Consider the following 20564-nt stretch of genomic DNA (forward strand, 5'->3'; position numbering starts at 1 on the left):
ATTCGAAGTTTGGCATTTCAACTCTAATTTTTGAGGTAAACAAATCTTATGGTAAAGCGGGAGAATAACAACTACTCGCCAGTGGTACTTCTTTTAGATGAGCATGCAAAGCTCTGTCAAACACAAACAATTGAGGATACCACAAGCATCCCTCACTTCTCAAATTAAAAAATACCCCATTTAAGACAATCATCAGGGCCACTGCTGGACCCATTTCATCATAATACATCACGCTTATTTATATTATGTTTTACAGAAAAATGATCTGTATGCGACAGGGCCGGTTTCGATTTTCTCACAAACTTTGTCATATATATATATTATTTCCGTGTAAATCGGTCACATATTCGGGCAATAGATCGCTATAATATGGCCGTATTACAGACTGGATTTTTATCTATCTCTCCGTATTATTAAGGTGCGCTGACCATATCGACTGTGACACAAGTCCTTAGGACGAATAACACGAAAATGATGGAGTAGCTTTAATCTATTTCTTAAAACCAAGGCGCTACAATAAACAAAAACTATGTATTATGTAAAGTTGTAAACATTGAGTGCATCGCCAAGAAATCACTTTACTAAAAACAAAATTAAACAAGACTCCTTAATTTGTGAAAATCACTCGCCTCTTTTCGTATCCATGTTGCTACTGAAACTTCGTTTCACTGTGGCGGTGCTATTTAAAGAACATTGCCCGTGACAAATCGGGATGATTGATTAGATCCATCCGGTTTCCATTCCCACTTCGCCAAACTAAGGTCGATTGTGAAGCTATTTCCATGCGTAAGCAAGGGCGTCCTGGTTTTGCAACAAAAAGTAACCGCTTTTGCCGTTTCGACCGCTCCCGAGGACCAAATCTTTGCCTCACTGCCATTATTACCCTGGTACCTTACTTAGCGAATCTTCTCCCCGATGTGCAGTCTTTGTCAATCAGGAAATTTTTTCTCCCTTACTTGCTAATATATCCTCATGAACGACGTCGTTGACGCCTTATATTCGCAGGACCAGCGGGTTTTCGCCAAGGTAGTTTCGACCAAACAAGGCTCACTGAGATGTTTTCTCTTTTGTGCTCTCACATGTCTCGGTTGTTTGCGAGTGAACAGATTGTTTGTGTGTGTCTTGAAATATCCTAATGACATGTGGGCCATAATGGATAAATTATGAAGCATTCGCAATATTATGGTGTATTGCACAGATAATAGGATAGCATTCAATTACTTAAAATTCATTAGAATAACATCATATTCAACATTGGGATATTTATCACACAACACAAAGGGCAGCAAAACTAACGATGACGAACGCTTAACAAACGTTTCAAAACTCTTACTAAACGTACCGAATTCGTCGGACCTTCTAGTAGTAAGTTTCCAAAAGAACGGCTTCAGCAAAGCAGGTTTTCGATGATCGATTTTCGCTGTTTCTACCACGACTTTCTTAGACAAACGGACGCTTCAGGATTTGGAAATTAGAAGCGATCCAACTAGGTTACAACAAAATAAGGCAGAGCTAATACAATCAATCAAGAAAATACAGAACATAGAAAAAGAAATACAGTTGATTTAACATCAGTGGCACATGCAACATAAGTAGTCTTTGGATCATTACATATATTCTCTGAATTGAAACGTCCATAATATGGCTTCAAGCATATAACCGCCACCCACAGTTTGAATACCAGTTCAAATAAAGCAGGGGCCGATAACAATGCATGTATGTGGGTGGAAAAAAGGGACATGTTAGAGATTTTCAGTCCCTGATCGTGGGCAGTCCACTTCTATAGGCACATCAAATTTGTTAATATATCGCAAAATACTTACTCGTATTTTGCGAAGCTGAATAGTTCATTGATTTGTGGTTGTGGAAGGTGGCATTGGGATATATATACCGTATATATCAGCACAGCACAAGACGACGAAGTATTAAAGCTTAGGGCTCTCCAGGTCTTGACGTTGATAGAGAAACAACGTATTAAGCTGAGCAGAATTTTGATGATGTATCGGTTCAAGCAGCAACATTAAAAATATATAAGATATTGGAAATAAATGCATACATAAAAAAAAGAACTATATAATAAATAGGAAATCAGAAAGATGTCAGTGATTTTTGATAAACATGTAAATGTAAAGATTTAATTTTAGCACCAATATAATTCAAATTTATAAATTTAAAATTTGACATGGTATAGTATTTAAAAGCAGTAAATGGAACCCACTGGTACTAGACCTCTAAAGTAACCATTCTATGCATGAATATCTCGGTTGGATGGATACAATAGAAAATCATGCAACCTAACTTTACTATTTCTAATGTCACAATGCTAATGTAACTTTTGGTACCACAGCGGGTCCTTTTCAAGTAACTTCCAAATATAAGTTGCAAAATTGCTTTGAGAAATACATTGGATGGAAACAGGTCCTTCCAAATTCTAGGATAAATGATATTGAAAAAAAAGTTAAGACATACATAGATTCAACCAAGGAAATCAAGCAAATCTTGCTTACTTAAATTAGCGCCAGATGGCTGAGAAATACTCCCTTGAGCCAGAGGGGATGGCGTCGCGAAAGGGTTATCAATATCAAAAGCATTTTGTTGAACAGGGGCAGGAAAACCCATGGCAGGTTGCATATGTGACACTGGTCTCTGTATACCATACTGTGGGCGAATGTGACTTTGCATGTTTTGCATTGGTTGACTTTGCGCATGAGAAGGCATTGATAATAGATTATCCAAAGATGACTTTTGGCCCATGCCATTTCCGAAGTTACCACTACTTGACCCAGTGTTCCATGACTGTATGGGCAATCCAGAGTTACCTATCACACTAGATGACTGAGGCATTATAGGTGCCATCGAACCACCATATGATGATAAGCCAGGTTGAGATAATGAATTACTCATATAACTTGGGCGATCTGAACTAGGTTGTTGCGGTATCATCGGAGCAGAGTACATAGAGGTTTTGTTCATAGATGTACTTCTTGCTGAACCCATTGACATATTGTTCATTGTACTAGCTGATGACATCACATTATTGGTTTTACTACTATTTATCATACTCCGGTTGTTCTTCTTCAAAGTTGATGTTAAATCTTTAGGCTGTAAATCCATACAATTGCAGTTAACAACTTGCATATAATGCTACGAATGATATAAACTGGAAGCCATCGTGAAAGAAAAAATTTTTTTTTTCCAACTGTCACTGAGACTGCCGACAAGAATAAATACACTCAGAAACACACAACATACGACGCTCCCGTAGTATGTGAACCAAGATGGCGGACACCTGAACATAGTATGTGAACCAGGTTAGGGTTAGGCCAGAACCTAATTCCAATTTTCCTTATTTTAGTTCTAGTACAAGTTCGGGGACTAGCCAAGTGACTCCCATAGTATTTATAACTGAAATTATGACCCAATCCTAACCTGGTACACATACTACGTTCCGGTGTCCGCCATCTTGGTTCAGATACTATGGGAGTACCCAACATACTAGACCAAACACATGTACATAAAATGCAACATACCTTGGTATTTGAAATAGTATTTTGCTGTTTATAAGATTGAATTGGTTTTAATTCCCCCTGTTGCTTCATTCTGTATTCTTGTTCTTTCGTTTTTGCGAGTCTTTGTTTTTCTTCTAATGTCAAATGTTGTCTTGTCATTTCCGTATTTTGTGATTTGAGAAAACTTCCATTGCTGGCCTATATAAAAATAAAAATTATTCCAAACAGCTTTGTACATGTAACGTCATAATTGATTGCAAGCTGTGATGGCAACATACCTCACCTCATTATGAGACTTTGCTATTTTTCATATCTGACTAATTTATATCACTTAGACTATAATATAATGAGTCATAAAAACATGTATATGGTTCTGGCAGTAAGATTTTAAATAAATTTTTGATCATAAACTTTTCTACTTTTTAAATAATCAAATTTGAATATTATTTTGCTTTTGATCTGTGTCTTCAGAATTGTATGTTGAGGTTGTTTCAATTCAATTATACACTATGTCATAACTATCAGTCTAACTATAAGCCAACAGTGGTCATTACAAAGAATAAACTCAGAAACAAATTTCAGGTGAAACATTGGGTACCAATTCAGTTTTTGTTCCATTTGACATATTGGTTTGTTGTTCGTTCCTTGTTAATTTATTGAATGCTTCCGTGCTTTCATCAACTTTCATTTGACTCAGCTGTTCCAGTTTTGATTTTTGATCGTTTTCTACTCTTTGTAACATCTCCTGTGAAAAATTAGGATAAGAAATCAATTCTGTTCATTCACTGAAAAATTCGTCTGGAATTATAATTTTTCTCCATCTTTTATGGCTATAAATTGTTTGGCTGGTGATGTTTTACTATAAGATACTTAGTTTTTGAATAGACTATCTAATCCAAGAGTGTGCAACTCGCGGGCCACAACCCGGCCCGCCAAGCCATTTACTGTGGCCCTTTGTTTGAAGTTGGTTATATGGTTTTATGGCCCACCTACAAAAAATGTTGCACACACCTGATCTAGTCCACCGTCTGCATCAATTTTTATATTAGAAATGTTCAAGCACATCCGAAAAAGCAAGAAATTGCGTATTTGAAATGATAAAAACTTACTTATACATTATATTTACAAACCTTTATGACAGTAATAAATGTAGTAAATTGTTGTAGATTTAAGTTATTTTCAACAGTCATTGGTAGTAGATATGGTATAACCTTGGTAGCAAGAATGTCTTTTGTAATACCTGAGTGAACAAAGATGAAGGAAATATAAATTAAAAAGGTACGACAAATTGCCAAAAATATTACCATTACGCTCACCTAATTTCTTGTGACTGTATGTTGTTTGAAATACTCCGAGTAATGCCATTAAAATTCCTGGTTCCCGAGATTTAATGTGAAAAAGGATCGGAAATATTTGATCGTATATAAACCACTTGTCTAACATAGGTAGAAGTTTGCCTGTACAAACAAGGCCATTGATGCGTACCTATAGAAACACAATATACCGGTGACTGAGGTGAGTGATAAATATGTATGGTAAGCACTGTTAATACACTTGGTGGTATAAAATGATGACGGACATTTTTCCAGTTTGCATTCAGTACAAAAATGCATGGGAAACTAACATCCACAGGATTGAACTCAATTGGAAGTGATATTTGAAAATCCTTAGATTCAGACTTAGTATATCAAACAAATTTATGTGTACAAAACACACATTACCGGTAATAACAATACTTTAAACAGAACACAACTGGTGTTACCAAAATGATATCATTTGATGCTGTTTCGATCGTCTATAAAGAAAAATTTAATCAGGCCATAATATGGTGCACTAGTGCATGTCTTTATAATTTTTTTCGTAATAAATATATTACACTAAATCGCTAATGTCTAACTATATGTCATTTTAATGTCATGATGGAGTTTTTAGGCATAGAAATCCCAAACATTGTAAATTACATTGTTCTGCTAGTAGTACCATATTCACATGCACATCTTGATAATTTTCTTCATAATAAATATATTACACTAATGTCTAACCATATGTCATGATGGAGTTTCTCGACAGAGAAATCCCGAACATGGCAAATTACATTGTTTCGCTAGTACCGGTTATGCTCTATATATCTTGAATATGAATATACATGGCAGCAATAATGCACTATTTATTGTCACATCATGCGTCAACTGATTTTCCCATTTAGACAATAAAGAATTTTCACTTCACACTTACCGACACAGTTCCACCCTCCCATATTAATTTTTTAATTTTCGGTATGATGCTATTTTTCATAGATGGCATGTCAAGTAATCGAGCGAATGTTGGAATGATCGAAAGACAGAGTTCTTGGACTTGAATTGACGGAGCAGCAAGTGCATTGCATATCATTGGTAATAAATGTGCTTGAGCCATTTCCTTTGAAGTTTTCTTCAACAATAAATCCATTTTTTGAAGAAAAATTAGAAGGACCTAGAAGGCAAAAAAAACAAGGAAAAATTGGACATCAATATTGGATGAGACGTAGCCTCTTACTGCGACATATTTCCAAGAAATGAAATAGTTCCCCAAGTACCTATGTTTGATCAGTTTCAATCGATGGAGTTCCAGTTTAATTTCTTTCTCAATTGAATCACTAGTAATAGGTTTTAAATGACCAAACATATTTTAAAGTTGGTCATAGTTGAGAATGAAAAGTTTTTTCTTTTAGAAAGCTTGGTAAAAAAATCCAAGGTCTTTATTAATGATACCCATTGATTAACTAAAGTATTAGATAAATTGATCAGAAAGCGAAATGAAAAAATAATTGCAAAACAAAGTTTTCTGATAATCTTAACAAAAGTTTCAGATATAAAATAACAGACTATAATTAAAAGGAGTTTAAAAAAATATTTGTTTTTTGACGTCACATGTACAAAAATAATCAAGATAAAATGATTAAACAGTAATGGCACCATACACTTGTCTAAGATAATTGATGAGAATACACAATCATTTAATTATGTACTTATCATATCTATTATTTACAATCATTTACTGGTTTAAATTGCGTATAATAATACATTGCAGATGAGGTGTGGTCTATCTAACATACGTAAGATAGCAAATTCTTATTTCCAGGCAAGGAAAAGAAACAACATATAGAACAACCTAGTTATGTATAACAATTTCGCTAATATAAAAAAAAATAGAGTTTGAATCCACCAACGACTATATAAATTTCAAAAGGTTTGCTAACTACCTGTATAGGAGATTGAACTTTAAAAATAGGAAGAAGTGCAGGAAACACTAATGTTCTAAATTCCTTTTCGTCACAATCTTCAGCAATGGCCAGTACATTCGGAAGCACAAATGGCAGCATATCAGAGTTTGCAAATTCTGCACATAAACTGGGTAAGATTCGTTGAATGATAACTCTCTAAATAAACCAGAACATGCTAGTAATATGATGAAAGAGAAATTGCATCTCAATCTCAGAGAAAATACATACAATATCCATATGGCTATATAGAGTTGAAAGATTTTTGGTTTACTTGAATGCAAAATCTTTTTGCAATTTGCTATTTGTGCATTTGCATTTTGTTGCAATACCAATAAGTAAAAAACCATATGGATATATGACATCACCAATTAAGAGCTAATGTACTATTTATAAAAATTGAACAGAATTTCCTCTAATAATCAATTAGATCATACTTCATATTTCATTCGTTGAAACGAAAAATGTTTCAGCTGTGATACAGGGTAAGAATTGTGTACCGAAATACCTTCCTAACATAAGTATGTCTGATAGAGATAGTACGAATAACGAATAATACATAACGAATAATAAGCAAATGTCTGTATTGAAATGATTTAAAATATTGAAATAATTTGGTATCAGAAAAATTGAAGTATTATTATCTAACACAAAATATGGAAGGACAACTTACTTTGGGTAATTTTGGCAACACTTGAGCCAATCCTTTAAAAAATTGAGATTTTTGTAAGTTATCTCTCTGTAGAATATTATCTAGATACTGTAACGTAACGACTCCAATGTCTTCAAAATATGGAAGCTAAAAATAAATAGATTGAATGAAAATATCATTGCATGAGCTAAATTAAAATATATGAAACCATATGATTAAAAATGATTTTTTCAGACAAGAGGTCTTAATTAAATGAACTATGGTATGAAAGACCATATTATCAGTATCTTTTGCATTAAACTATGCAAGTCTGATGGCAGGAAGTGGGAACAATCTAATTGTAATTAAAAAAAAATGGCCTTTTACTAGCCCTAAAACGATAATAAAGTTGCTGTAGTGACCAAATCATAAAAATATAATTTCAAACATTACTTTTTCCATTTGATCAGCATCCGGTCTAATTGAAGAATCTGGATGAATTAACATTCTTTCGTGTTCAACAACTTCTTTGGGAACTTTGTCTAATTCATATGATGACAAATTCCTCAACTAAAACAGATAAGTATCTAAAAGTTAGCCGGGTATCAGTAATTTAAAGATGGTAGATCTGGCTATAAGAGTTATTTTCAACAGCCACTAAAATGTTTTCAAATAAACATGCAATATCCTCATTTAGCAAATGAAAAGTAGAAGCTAATCAAAATGCAAGCTAAAATGTAATCAATTACATGAATTTTTTAGGAAATTCACAACCGGGGATGGCAAAAATTGGTAGAAGTAAAATGAAGTATATTTTGTCTGACCTAGGGATATGAAAGTCCAACATGACAAATTTTTAAATACAATTATTCCTAAAATCTTATATTTACTACATCAACTATAACTAATTTCAAATGTAATCATTTATTTTAGACATCCCTATTTGTAAATCACAACAAATGAATTTTAGAACATATACAACAGAAACAAAACAAAAGTTAGTCTCTTGACAATTGAGCAAATCATCATACTATCATACCTTGTCAACCGACCTTGACATCACTCTATACACATCAGTATGGGTGCATTCAATTAATGGTTTTCCAGAATAATATATAGAATAAAGTAGAGCACCAAGTGAAAATAAATCACTGCAAAAGTCACATCTCTTTTCCAGAATGATTTCAGGAGCAAGGTATTTGCAGTTTGGTTGCGCAGCAGATGCAAGAGTGGTGTCCCAGTCACGGCAAGTGAACTTTGCCTGGAAAAATTATTCGAAACTTGAAATCTGAACAGCCTATTTATTACTGTCATGAATAGCTCGCTGCCTTAGGCAGCCTTACAAACTTTATTGAATCGAATCGAACAAACCTATCCAGATATACCGGTAACCATTCAAATTGTATATTGAACCGAAAAAAAATAATTACATCAATTATTACATTTCATGGAGTCAATAAATTCATACTAAAGTCTATTTATGCTGTTCATTATTAAATTCAATTTGATTTTACATGTGCACAAATTGCCATAAACAACAGATAAATGCCATAGCAATATTTCCCTTCAATCCCAACTCCATAGCAATGTTGAATTTCGAATACATAAAACTGTTTGAGTTCATAATATTTTAAATCATATACTCTTTCACTACTTACCTATATTAGAATTTTACTGCTAATCAAATAAGCAACTCCAATATATAATTTGACATATTTGATCGGGATTCATGAAATGCATTTTTCTAAGATATTGAGATAACTTAGAGATAAATGTTTATCAGATCAATTGACTCATATGCTACTGAGCACAAATCATAGGTTTCAAACCATTTTACGAGAGTTAGCTTGGTTGGAACGACACAGATGGCAAACTAGTCAACTAGTCTTATGGCTTTTTAGGATGATAATGGATAAAGAAAAAAGCTTTAGGAAGACTAAATCAAATAGTCCGCAATAAGACTTCGGGACTTTGTTCGTCAGGTCTTACCGTTACATCATTCAGCTTACCTTTGAAAACAAATTCAAGATATTTGAAATTATATTTTACATATTCCCAATACTATATCATGATACAAATGCTCACCTCACCAGTTTGATTGACATTGTGCAAACAGAAGTCAAATCCAGCCAGTTTCCAGACTCCTTGTTTATTAATTATAATGGACTCTGGGCATAAATTTCCATGTAACATTTTAGCACTGGAGTGAAGAAAACTTAAACCTTCTGAGATCTGTAACATAGGTAGGAAGGTAAAATAGAGATAATTTTCAGCATTGCAAGTTGTAATGCTGAACCAAATAAACAGATAAAAAATTAAGAAGAATAAACCAGCATATAGATTTCTGAGATACAGTTGGGGACTTTAGGGGTCTCAAAACCATACCTGTAAAATTCCATATTTTATTTCAACATCATGTAAGTGAAAGGATCTCAGAGGTGTAGGAATTTCAGCAATATTTTGCTTGTTGCCAAGAACATTACCCAAACTTGCAAAAACAGGTTCAGTACAGAAAACAAGACTGTCTCTAAAATGATAAAAAATTTAATACAAAATCACAAAAGTCTAATACCCAATTGAATTCATACATATACATAGATATTGCAACACCACAGCTGGTAAAAAGTTTGATCGAAATCAAGAAATCGAGAAACAAAGGCAACCATTCCTTTTGGGGTACCTGTTTGAACTTGATTTGAACCAAGTAAGTGTAGAACCACATTCACTATAATGATTTACCATTGAATTCAGATTAAACCATTTTTGAAACTCATGTTTACAGCGTCAAAAGTTTTGATGCTAATTGCATAGAAGAATGAGAGAATGAACAAAATGAAGGCAAATGTGATGCAAACAAACTTCTGACTATATTTACCTTGATTCCTCGACAGCATGCTCAACAGTCAAAATCCGAGGATGGCGTAATTTAGTTAGCTGGATAACTCCTTTTCGAACTGCCTCTAATATTAACTCTCGACTTCCTCTAGGATACTGATCCACCTGACGTTTCTCCAACACGAAGATTGAAACTGCCTATAACAATTAAAAGCATGTGATACAGCTATTTACACTCGAGCATTGCAATTTATAACAGAAAAACAATGTATTGTTCAACCTTTATTTCGATGAAAGTCAATTTATTGAACTAGCAGAAGATTTGAGAAATGTGATGGTGAAATTCCCGTATATACGTTCAAGTTGTGAAGGAGCAATAATGCATGTGTTAGTGTCTTCAGTGACATGATACTAGTAGTTATGATCATAAGTGAATTCACATTAAAAGAAAAAAAAATAAAGAAACAACTTGGTATACCTGTATACATTACCCATTAACATGAATACTCACTGCCTTAGTAGATTTCTTTGTACCTTCATAAATTTTCCATAAATAATCAGGTCCAGCACTTGCAACTTGATCTCCAATATCATATTCTCGAAGTAATGGATTACCTGAAATAATAAATTACTACCTTTATATGTTGTAATACAGTAATATTAATACAGTAATATCGCATGGCATTGAAACAATATCAACATCCCTACATCACTCAAGGTCTATAATTCTGTAATTCAATAATATACGGTATCATCTCATGGCATCATGCTCTCCACAAGTCTATGAGTTTTGCAATAACTCAAGCATTAATTTCACATTACAGAATTATGGGTCGGAAAATTAGTTCATTCTGTCATTAGTTTTAAATCTATGTCACCAAAATTGACAATATTTATGACAGTGATAAGTACTTAAGTATGTAAATGAGGAATTGATATATCAAGTCTAACGGTTTTCCTGTATTGTGGTAGAATGCCTGAAAGCAGAATCGTGATGTTGTACCTACCTGGCAGAGCTGCTGCTATTTCGCTGACAGTGCTAGTCAAAGTGCTCTTGATTTTGTTGAAAACATCCATGGCAGCAAAGTTAACCAACAATGCAATGTTTATCACGTGCAATGTTTGAATTCTGACATTTGTACCTAAATCTGTTAAAACGAATACCGGTACTGGTTTGTCAGTTCTGAATTTCTGATGTTAGAGGGCAGTCGGAGTCGGACAGTAAACTAGTCACCAATACAGTATCGTGATATCAGAACACTGGTTGCAGACTGGCACTTGCAGTGCCAGTGGCCAAAAAAACGTTTTTTCGTATTACGCTTCCTAGCGGGATAAATAAAGCCCAATATTTTTCACATAAATATTCTTATAAAAGTTATTGAAATGGGGCACAACGCAACTTCACTTCTGAAACACTTACTTTTTCTGTTGCTTTTTTATTTTTATTTTGGTAAGGATACAAGTTGACGATCTTAGGAAATTTCTTCTATAATCAACTTAGCGATATTTTTTTATAAATATATTACCTTTATATTTCAGTCCTGTTAACTAATTCTGCATCAAATTTGGCAATTCTTGCAAAATTATTAATATGGTGTGGCAAAATTTTATTTTATTTACTTTTTGTTTGTATATTTTTCGTTTTACTAAGTAATATACAGTATCTCATGTTTCCTCCTTTTCCCCTCTTTTCTAATTGGACACGTTTAGTGGACATAACGATCGTTTCAATATTATGTTGTTGGACACGTAGTGGACATAGCGATCGTTTCAATATTATGTTTTGTTGTTCTTATTGTTGTTCTTAGTGTCCTTGTTCTTTGACACGTTTTGAAGAAATCGCTTTTCTCTTCGAATACTGGACCAATTGCTTTGAAATTTTCAGTGGTTGAAGATAAAATTATTCTTCAGAAGGCTATCACTTTTTTTTTTGCTATGACGTCATCAAAATTATTCCCACTGGGTTGCGCTACGTGTCCATATATCTGAGCATAGCTCTCTTGTTGGACACGAAGTGGACATAACGATCGTTTCAATATTATGTTGGTCTTGTTGTTGTTGTTGTTGTTGTTCTTTGACACTTTTTGGACACCTAGTGTAGATATTAATAAACCGCTTTTCTCTTCGATCACTAGACCAATTGCTTCGAAATTTGTAGTTGTTAAAGATGAAATTTTTCCCCAGAAGGCTATATTATTTTATAATATATTTCTGTTAGCTCTGTGAGATTTGTTTTTTGTTTGCTATGACGTCATTAAACGTTCTGCGGACATCGGACGCCCTTTTGTGTCCTACTGTACTGCTTCGCTTGGTGTGAATATATTTGTAGACTGTGATCTGACGGTACGGTACACCGTACTATACTGCGAACAGACGTGTCCATATATTTGGGCGTAGCTCTCTTGTTTGTCTCCATCATTTTTTGAAAATATCGCTTTTCTCTTCGAATACTGGACCAATTGCTTTGAAATTTTCAGTGAGTAAAGATTGATTTTTTTTTTGCCAGAAGGCTATTAGCCTACTTTTATTTATTTCTAAATTTCGCATGAAATCTGATATTTCGTCTAAAATTTCGCTGTATTATTTTATCCATGGGAACACTGGCTGTCCGGTTTGATTCTGTAAATTATTTCTACGCGAAACTCGGAATTTTTTGTGGGTACCGGTGGCGTTAAAGGTAAATACTGCTTCGCTCTGGTTAACGTGTCCATATATTTGAGCACAGCTCTCTTGTTTTATTTTGTCTGCGTGATGGACGTTTTCCCGACCTTTGACCCCTAAAAAATCACCCTACTCTTTATCTTGCATTTCGACTGTTATTTTGTGGCGGTGGCGCTTACATGCTGGCTCACATGCTCAAAATTATCATTTGCATTAAATACATCAATCCACGTGCGGCTTACGGGTATTGATAGCTAATTTTGGTCTAGTCTATCGCAAGGTTTGCGGGATCAATTTTGAATATTGCAACTAAACTACAGGTCCTCGGAAGACATAATGACAATTAGGTTATTTTATTTAAATCTATTTTTTTGAAATCACAACTGAAAACTGACAAATAAGTAGTTTACAAGTTTAACAAAATAGAAAAGTAAGATAAAAAGATGCTCATACTGAAAAAAAATAGAAGACATGCATTAACAAAAAAATAGTAGATATTAAAAACTAATGTACAGAAAGTGGGAATGATTAAATATATATATACCCATCAAAAGAAAGAATAAAATGAGGAAATGAATAAATAACTAAGAACTAAATAATTGAATAAAATAAATAATCAGAAAACACGTAAAATTTAACATAATTTGTGTTTTAAGAGTTTCTTTACAGTTCAGGTTTTTTCAGATCAAGATCGTTTTCTTTAATACGGCTTTTTGACATCGGATGAATTTGCTTCGATCATTAACACTCCATTCGATGAAAGCAGCGATTTTTGTTGATCAATTGAAAATAACGTAAAATAGCCTTTAGTACATTCAATTATTTTTTTCTTCTTTCATTTTCCAAAATGATTTTTAGGAGCAAAGGCACATAAAAAAAGATAAAAACACGAACGTCATTCGTTCGGCATCCAACTAGTGTGACATAAACACACTGCAAATATGTGGGAGCTAGCAAATTAGTATTAAGACTAATTCTGAAAATCACAATTGAAAACTATACTGGCGCAAAGGGACCTAATTACAGACTCAATAAGAATATTATAATAAGCAGAATATAGATTTGATTTAACCAAGGTCGGGTTAGAAATCATATTAGCTCCGACTCCAGACACGCAACTGACGATTTTTGATGTGAACTACTGCTGTACTGCCTATACCCAAAAGCAATGCGCAAAAATAATTAGATGGTTATGAGCAGGAGTCAGTAGAATTTTCGTTAGCTCCGGAACCAGCCACATCTATTACAGAGATATCCAAGGAAACGTTACGAGTGCTTCCTTCGACTCGTCAGCCCTGGATTGAACATAAATTCTTGGATACAAAACGTAGCAGGGTTGGCAACGGTGCGCTGGGCTAAACGACTCGCTCTAAATGACCATTGACTGGCTTTGGAAAAAAGGCTGTACTACTCAGCTATTCAATTGAAGAAGAATAATACAATAAAACACAAAGCAGTCAGAAATATTAACACCGCTCCAACGGTACACTTTTGTATTGCAAGTGTTCAGATACTCAGATACAAGTGAACTCGGATATCAAATTACAGGTGTGAATATATTGAATAAACCAACAATTGGAAATACGACACATTTAATATAATAACACGAGAATATCGGTCGGAGACCGAAGACTTGTCGATCGGAGGTTAGGGGATCCCCCAAAACAGAGCTCTTACTCCATAGTGACACCGTGTGTCTCATCACTAATTAATTAATAACTCGCTAATTATACGACATAATTCATCGAAAATCAATATGCTTCTGTTCCGAACTATGATGGATGCACATGCAAAATTTGGAGCATATTCAATCTCGATTTCGTGAGATATCGCGTGTATCTAACAAACAAACAGACAAATACCTATCAACATACTTACCGAACTTAAGATCGATAAGTAATAACAAACGTACAGCGTGGAAGCGTCATATGACAGAACTAATAAATTCAATGACAATTTACGAAAAGAAAAATTTACATCATCTGATCAGGATGAAGACGTTTCCACTCAAGCTCGGCAAAAATATAATTGAAAAATATTGAAATACAGTAGGCAATATAATGCGACAATAGGAAAATTCGCACAATAGAAACGATTACATTGAAAATTACAATAAACACTGTGAATAATACAAAATAAAGCATGATATACAAATAAATTCAAATTTACACACTCATCAATATGAATATACTAAAATAAAAATAATAACGCGAATTTATTATATATAATGAAAAATCTTCAAGATGTGTAGGTAACTTAGCAACACGAGTTTTCGAATGAAGGGCTTTTGGATGTTTCATTTGTAGAGTACTTTGGGTATCGGGCGTACCACGACAACCAAAGTTTACGCCTTGTTATAAAGGGTAATCTTTCCTAGACATAACATCTAATGCACTATCAATTTCACGAGAATTGCTTCCGTGAGAATCGTCGCTCATCGGGTCTCTAGAATTACTCAGGTCAAAGGAGTATCATTTGGTACAATTTCGTAAATCAACGTAATTAGGGGCGGAATATCAGTCGAATCATGTATTGCAGTATTATAAGCATAACATGCCAAGGGTGAAACAAAATCCCTAATCTATTTTTTAGAAACAGTCAAATGGAGATAAATTTGTAACAAAATTTGTTCTTTGACATCTTTCTGTACATCCATTACCCATTTGATGAAAATAAGTCGTTTTGGTTTTATTAACACCATATTCTTTACACTTATCCCTAAAATATACCTTTCAAAATTTGAACCTGAGTCAAGATGCACAGATTCCGGCGGAGTATCAATACAACTATAGCGGTTATCGTACTAGCCTTTTGACCAGGAATTGCTACACATCGTACCTATTTACTAAAATTGCCAATCATAAAAAAATATTCTTATTCCAGATATTGGACTTCGAAATCGTAAGAATATCACAACTTACTCGTTTGTTGATGTCACTCATTATTGTAAGAACCGGATGTGCTTTACGAGTCGGAACTGGACAAATTTAGAATGGCTGTTCAAACTAGATTTAACGAAATCATTTACGTCCCAATACAATGAATGGCAATATTGACATTGCATTGCTCATAAACGAGTTCTTTTAACACTAAAATTATTATTATTACATGATGAAGTACTAGGGGAGTCAAAAGTTTGAGAACCACGATTCTATAAGGATCTTTTCCAAGATTGAACCTCTAAAACGTCTATACACCCACGTCATCAATGATTTTCAAATCACCAAATTTTGACCCCAAGGTTTTCAAATCTGGAGATAAGTTCGCAATCTCATCTATTTCCCTTCGGGTAATTTACCTAAACGCTCATTGTACGCCAAAAATGATTTCAGTACAGACCAACTCATTAAAGCATTAATTTTCTCAGTGTCTGGGTAATTACCTTCACTACTTACAACATGACCAAAAGAGTTACTTTGTACTCAAAAACATCGATTTACCGACATTGAGCTTCAGTTTCGCGGAACGAATCCGATCAAAAGCACGGCAAATTTTAGAATTCAGTCAAACTTGAAGCATACACAAAAGGTCATCTGAGAAGAAATAGTGCATATAGTGCTGCTTATGACAGTGGCACTCAGGTACTGGTATAAGCTTTGCGACGCAAAGAGATTGAAATTGCTCGCACGTACAGATCATCTAAACTAAAAATTCGTTTCGTGGGCACACCATTAAAACTTGGTACTTCTCCGCGGGCCGCACAATTTTTCTTTGCGGGCCGCATTTGGCCCGCGGCCACAGTTTGCACACCCCTGCTTTAAATAATTCTTTCAACATACGTCTCATTAGTTTAACCCAATACAACCCCAGGGCCCGTTTCACCGGAAGATTATCAAGATCCAAATTCACCAAAGTCTTTGCTCGCTCACTTCCTGGAATTTGCTCAAGCACCTCTCGACAATTGCTAATAGATTTCGTTAGATGGAACCCACCACTTTTTAGTAGAATAGACAATTGCTTCACTAAATTGATAGCCTCACCACACTTTGCCAAGGATTTCAACAAATCGTCAACATAGAAATTCTTCAGTACAGTATCAACTACTGATTGGTCAACACCTGGCTCATTATCTGAAGCACATCTCCTCAAAGCGAAACGTGCAACAGATGGGCTTGAACGGCTCCTAAATATATGCACCAACATAGGTCGATATCTCCCTACCTGCTATGGCCTTACCCCTGACCGTGACTGGTACCACTTTGAGTCTAACATTCCCAACCCCTCTCGTAGCCTCCACACTACAAGAAGTTGCTCCACACGTAGATTTCCCACCGGCCCCAGTGACCGGAGCACTCATTTGTTTTGTGACCACTTACAAGGCAATTATAACACAAATCATTCTTGCCAACCCACAATGACCTCTCATTAGGAGTCATTTTTGGGACCAGTCTCTCGTTTAGGACTTCTCGACTTTTTCTGTTCCCGCTTTGAACAGACAATCTCCACATACATGTTAGAAGCACCACGAGTAATTTTCAAAACATATTCCTTCAAATCGGAAAACATTGGTTCAGGGTTGTCCAAAACGAATCGAATATTCGAATATCGAAGTATTTGAATATCTTTTCAGTTCATTTTCGAATAATGCCCATTTTCGACCATGACAGAGGACTTTCCGCAGGAAACAAACGATTTGCTTAGGTAAGTCACGTGTTGTTTTGACGGCGAAATGAATCAGCGGCTTGATTGATTTGTCGTTGCAGCACTTTCTGGCACGCTTGTTATCTCGTTACTCTGATTAGTTGGTTAAAGTCGTGTGCGCATCTTTTTTTTCGCAATACTCTCGCGCTTTCTATCTCGTTACTCTGATTGGTTGGTTAAAGTCGTGTGCGCATCTTTTTTTTATTTGTGACTCTCGCTAAAGAGCGGTTTAGCACGCGAGCGCATTGGCAAGCTTTAAATTCAATAAATCTGTCGTAGCCAGCGCAGGACAGGAGAACCCAAGAATAAAAGTACGCCTGCTTCAAATTTTTCCGAGCTTAGCGAAGGTACAATCATGTATTATCAAGCTAAATAAAACTACCTAGGTACAAGTTCACAATTAACGTATATATATACTTCTCATTATAGCTTATTGCATAAACTATACAGATAAATCGAATTCCTAAAAAACATGCGTAGAGGTCGTAGAAAATCGTCGGAAGTGTGGTTATTTTGCTCATCACATATAGTAATAAAAAGACAGTGATTTGCTGCTTATGTAAAGAAAAACTCAGCTTTCATGGAACAACCACCAATCTGTCAGCCCACCTAAAAGCGAAACATCCTACTACTACATTTTATAAATACGAAAATAGGAATCAAACACGATTATAATCGGGTAGTTTACCACACATTCTAAGTCCGCCGTTATATTTTGTAAATACAAAAATAGGAATCAAAAATTAGTATTAAACGCGAGTTTGCAACACAATTTATGTCCACAGATTGCCGTGATATTGTGCCCGAATATATTAAATTTTTGATTTCTATTTGATTTGATTCCTATTTAACATTTCGAACGCCTGTGTAACCCGGATTATGTCCGCTTCGTGGGCAATATTCGGGGCGCCCAGACCCCCAACTGCCGTCTTAGAATAGAAAAACGGCTGACAGGACTGGTAACCGAAAAACAGTTTTTATCAGACAACGAATGAATGCCCGCGTCCAGCCGCTCAAGGTCGCGCCGACAAAAATACCGAATCCGTAATTGGGAAAAGAGTTTAAGTAGAACAAACCTCTTTTAAGCGCCAACATTTTTTGAAACGGAATGAGCTCAGAAGAAAAGAGCCTCCGAATGTAAATTAAAATTTGGTTTAGAAACTCACTCCGTCCGACGATCCGGTATCCCATATTCTTGCCAAGGTACCTCCAGAAGTTATCCCGGCCGAGAACAGCAACCTCACCGCCATTGAGATGGAAAGGCTCACTGTCCGTGATTATAACGCCTCCCAAACAAACCAGTGCAAGAACGCGACATTTGGATGGTTTAAATTGCATTCCTGGCCATTGCGTAAACTCTTCACATATTGAGAGTTGCGCCTCCAACTGTTGCCGCGACGACGTGTACAGAACAGAATCAATCGTCTGCGTAGCCAGTTTTTAAATTCCGCAAGACTGAACTTCCGCCGCCCTGACAGCCACGTCCTCCTCTACCACAGCCACGCCCTCCTCTACCACCACGTTACCGTGGTGGTAAGTGCTTCGGGACATCTACAAAGACATCGTCTAGTCCAGTGATTCCCAAAGTGGGCGATATCGCCCCTCAGTGGGCGAAAACGATACAGAGGGGGGCGAAAAAGTCTAAGGGGGCGATAGGAGGGCGATTTCGCGAAACCTGTTTTATGTTCGGCGCACTTAATTCTGTACTCTGTGTGCAGTGGCAGGCTTGAATCATGTGGGCGATATTCACACGCGAATGGATTTCTGGTCTCGTCTTCGCAGTAAGGTAAGGTAGTTTACGTATCCCAGTGGTCGGCAAAATACGGCCGGAGTAAAATAATCTGGCCCTGGACGATTCACTGAATGGACCTTTCCCCGACCTTTGACTGCGGAAAATTCTTCCCATACTTTACCATTTTGAAAGTTTCGGGGCTTATTTTAAGAGTGGTTTCGCGAGTTGTTGCCTTTAAAATGGGGTATTTGTTTCAAACTATCATTCTAATACACACCATTCAACAATTTGTTTTTTAAAAGTACCGATAAAGAATTTTAGCCTAGTCTATCACAGCTATTTCTACACTAATTTTTGATTGCTGTATTTAAACTGAAACTCATGGAAAGGCAAAGTAATCATTGACTTATTTGATTTATATTTAAATTTCCGAAAAACAACTAAAAACTAACGAATATAATTCAAAAATGCGAAAATGAGGTAGTGTTCACGACCACGCCTGAAAATCTGTCTGAGTGAGAGTGTCTGAGCGCCTGCGAAAGGGGGCATTGTTCCCTTTTTTTGCATCTTGCTGATTGGCCAATGTCACGAAGTAAACAAGGAAGTCTATGCCCGGGGAAATATCCAAACGGCGGTTTTGACGATGAAAATTTTTCATTTATAATCTACGCTCGAGGAGTAAATTACATTTTTTTACGTAACAGAATTTATCGTGAGACACGTTTAGACTAAATTATACTATATCCTAACAATCTAGTGAACAGCCACTCGTTTAACGAGCCTACAATGTAATTATAATTAGACAAATGAAAACACGCAGAAAAATTGATGCTGAGTGCAGGGGTTCAATAGCGCAGTAAATATTCGAATATATTGCGAAGCAATAAGAAAATAAAATTCATATTCTAATCGAGAGATTCATCACTGCTTAATTTTTGTAAGAATGTATCTTCTTAGAGAGAAAATATTTATCAAAATTTCACAAATCATGCGAAAATATTCACTTCGATGTTTGGAAGTACATATTTGTGCAAATCATTATTTTCGAAAATGAACATTACAAAGAACAAGCAAAGAAGTGGGTTTGGTGGTGCCCATTTAGAAAATGTTTCAATCTTGGCGTCGTAAAGCTATCCAGCGTGATGCAGCAACGAGACAGTGTCACATTAAATATCATTGTAATATTTTTTTAATAAGACGACTGAGTTGAGTTCACGAATTGTCGCAGTTTTTGCGTGCTGTTCCGTTTTTAACTTCCAAAAAATATATGCGACCCGCAAAAGACTAGCAACCCTG

General features: G+C 35.4%; 1 protein-coding gene across 2 annotated transcripts; it reads right to left on the reverse strand.

Annotated features, from left to right (window-relative positions):
* Window positions 1-475: 475 nt before the first annotated feature.
* LOC120328921 (SCY1-like protein 2) lies at window positions 476-11862 on the reverse strand. Of its 2 annotated transcripts, XM_039395508.2 has the most exons (16): window positions 11761-11862; window positions 11242-11382; window positions 10746-10849; window positions 10275-10432; window positions 9785-9926; window positions 9485-9631; window positions 8439-8660; window positions 7853-7969; window positions 7442-7567; window positions 6751-6927; window positions 5745-5981; window positions 4826-4994; window positions 4640-4749; window positions 4108-4254; window positions 3531-3707; window positions 476-3102 (listed from the first exon to the last, which is right to left on the reverse strand). In XM_039395508.2, the coding sequence occupies exons 2-16, from the start codon at window positions 11309-11311 to the stop codon at window positions 2476-2478; spliced, it is 2730 nt and encodes a 909-aa protein (XP_039251442.2). In that variant the 5' UTR covers window positions 11312-11382; window positions 11761-11862; the 3' UTR covers window positions 476-2475. The 2 variants fall into 2 exon arrangements, with proteins under 2 accessions (XP_039251442.2, XP_039251440.2); XM_039395506.2 differs by lacking the exon at window positions 11761-11862 and having other exon boundaries at window positions 11242-11487.
* Window positions 11863-20564: the final 8702 nt, after the last annotated feature.

This window comes from Styela clava, chromosome 7 (genome assembly GCF_964204865.1).
Source record: "Styela clava chromosome 7, kaStyClav1.hap1.2, whole genome shotgun sequence".
NCBI classification, from domain to species: domain Eukaryota; kingdom Metazoa; phylum Chordata; class Ascidiacea; order Stolidobranchia; family Styelidae; genus Styela; species Styela clava.

What these genes read in the sequence shown, in the direction of transcription:
- LOC120328921 (XM_039395508.2), bottom strand. Translation starts at nt 11,311, where the DNA reads ATGGATGTTTTCAACAAAATCAAGAGCACTTTGACTAGCACTGTCAGC. An exon ending in AATAGCAGCAGCTCTGCCAG is followed by an intron (nt 10,850 to 11,241) that starts GTAGGTACAACA and finishes TTATTATTTCAG; the next exon opens with GTAATCCATTACTTCGAGAA. An exon ending in GGGAGGGTGGAACTGTGTCG is followed by an intron (nt 4,995 to 5,744) that starts GTAAGTGTGAAG and finishes GTGTTTCTATAG; the next exon opens with GTACGCATCAATGGCCTTGT.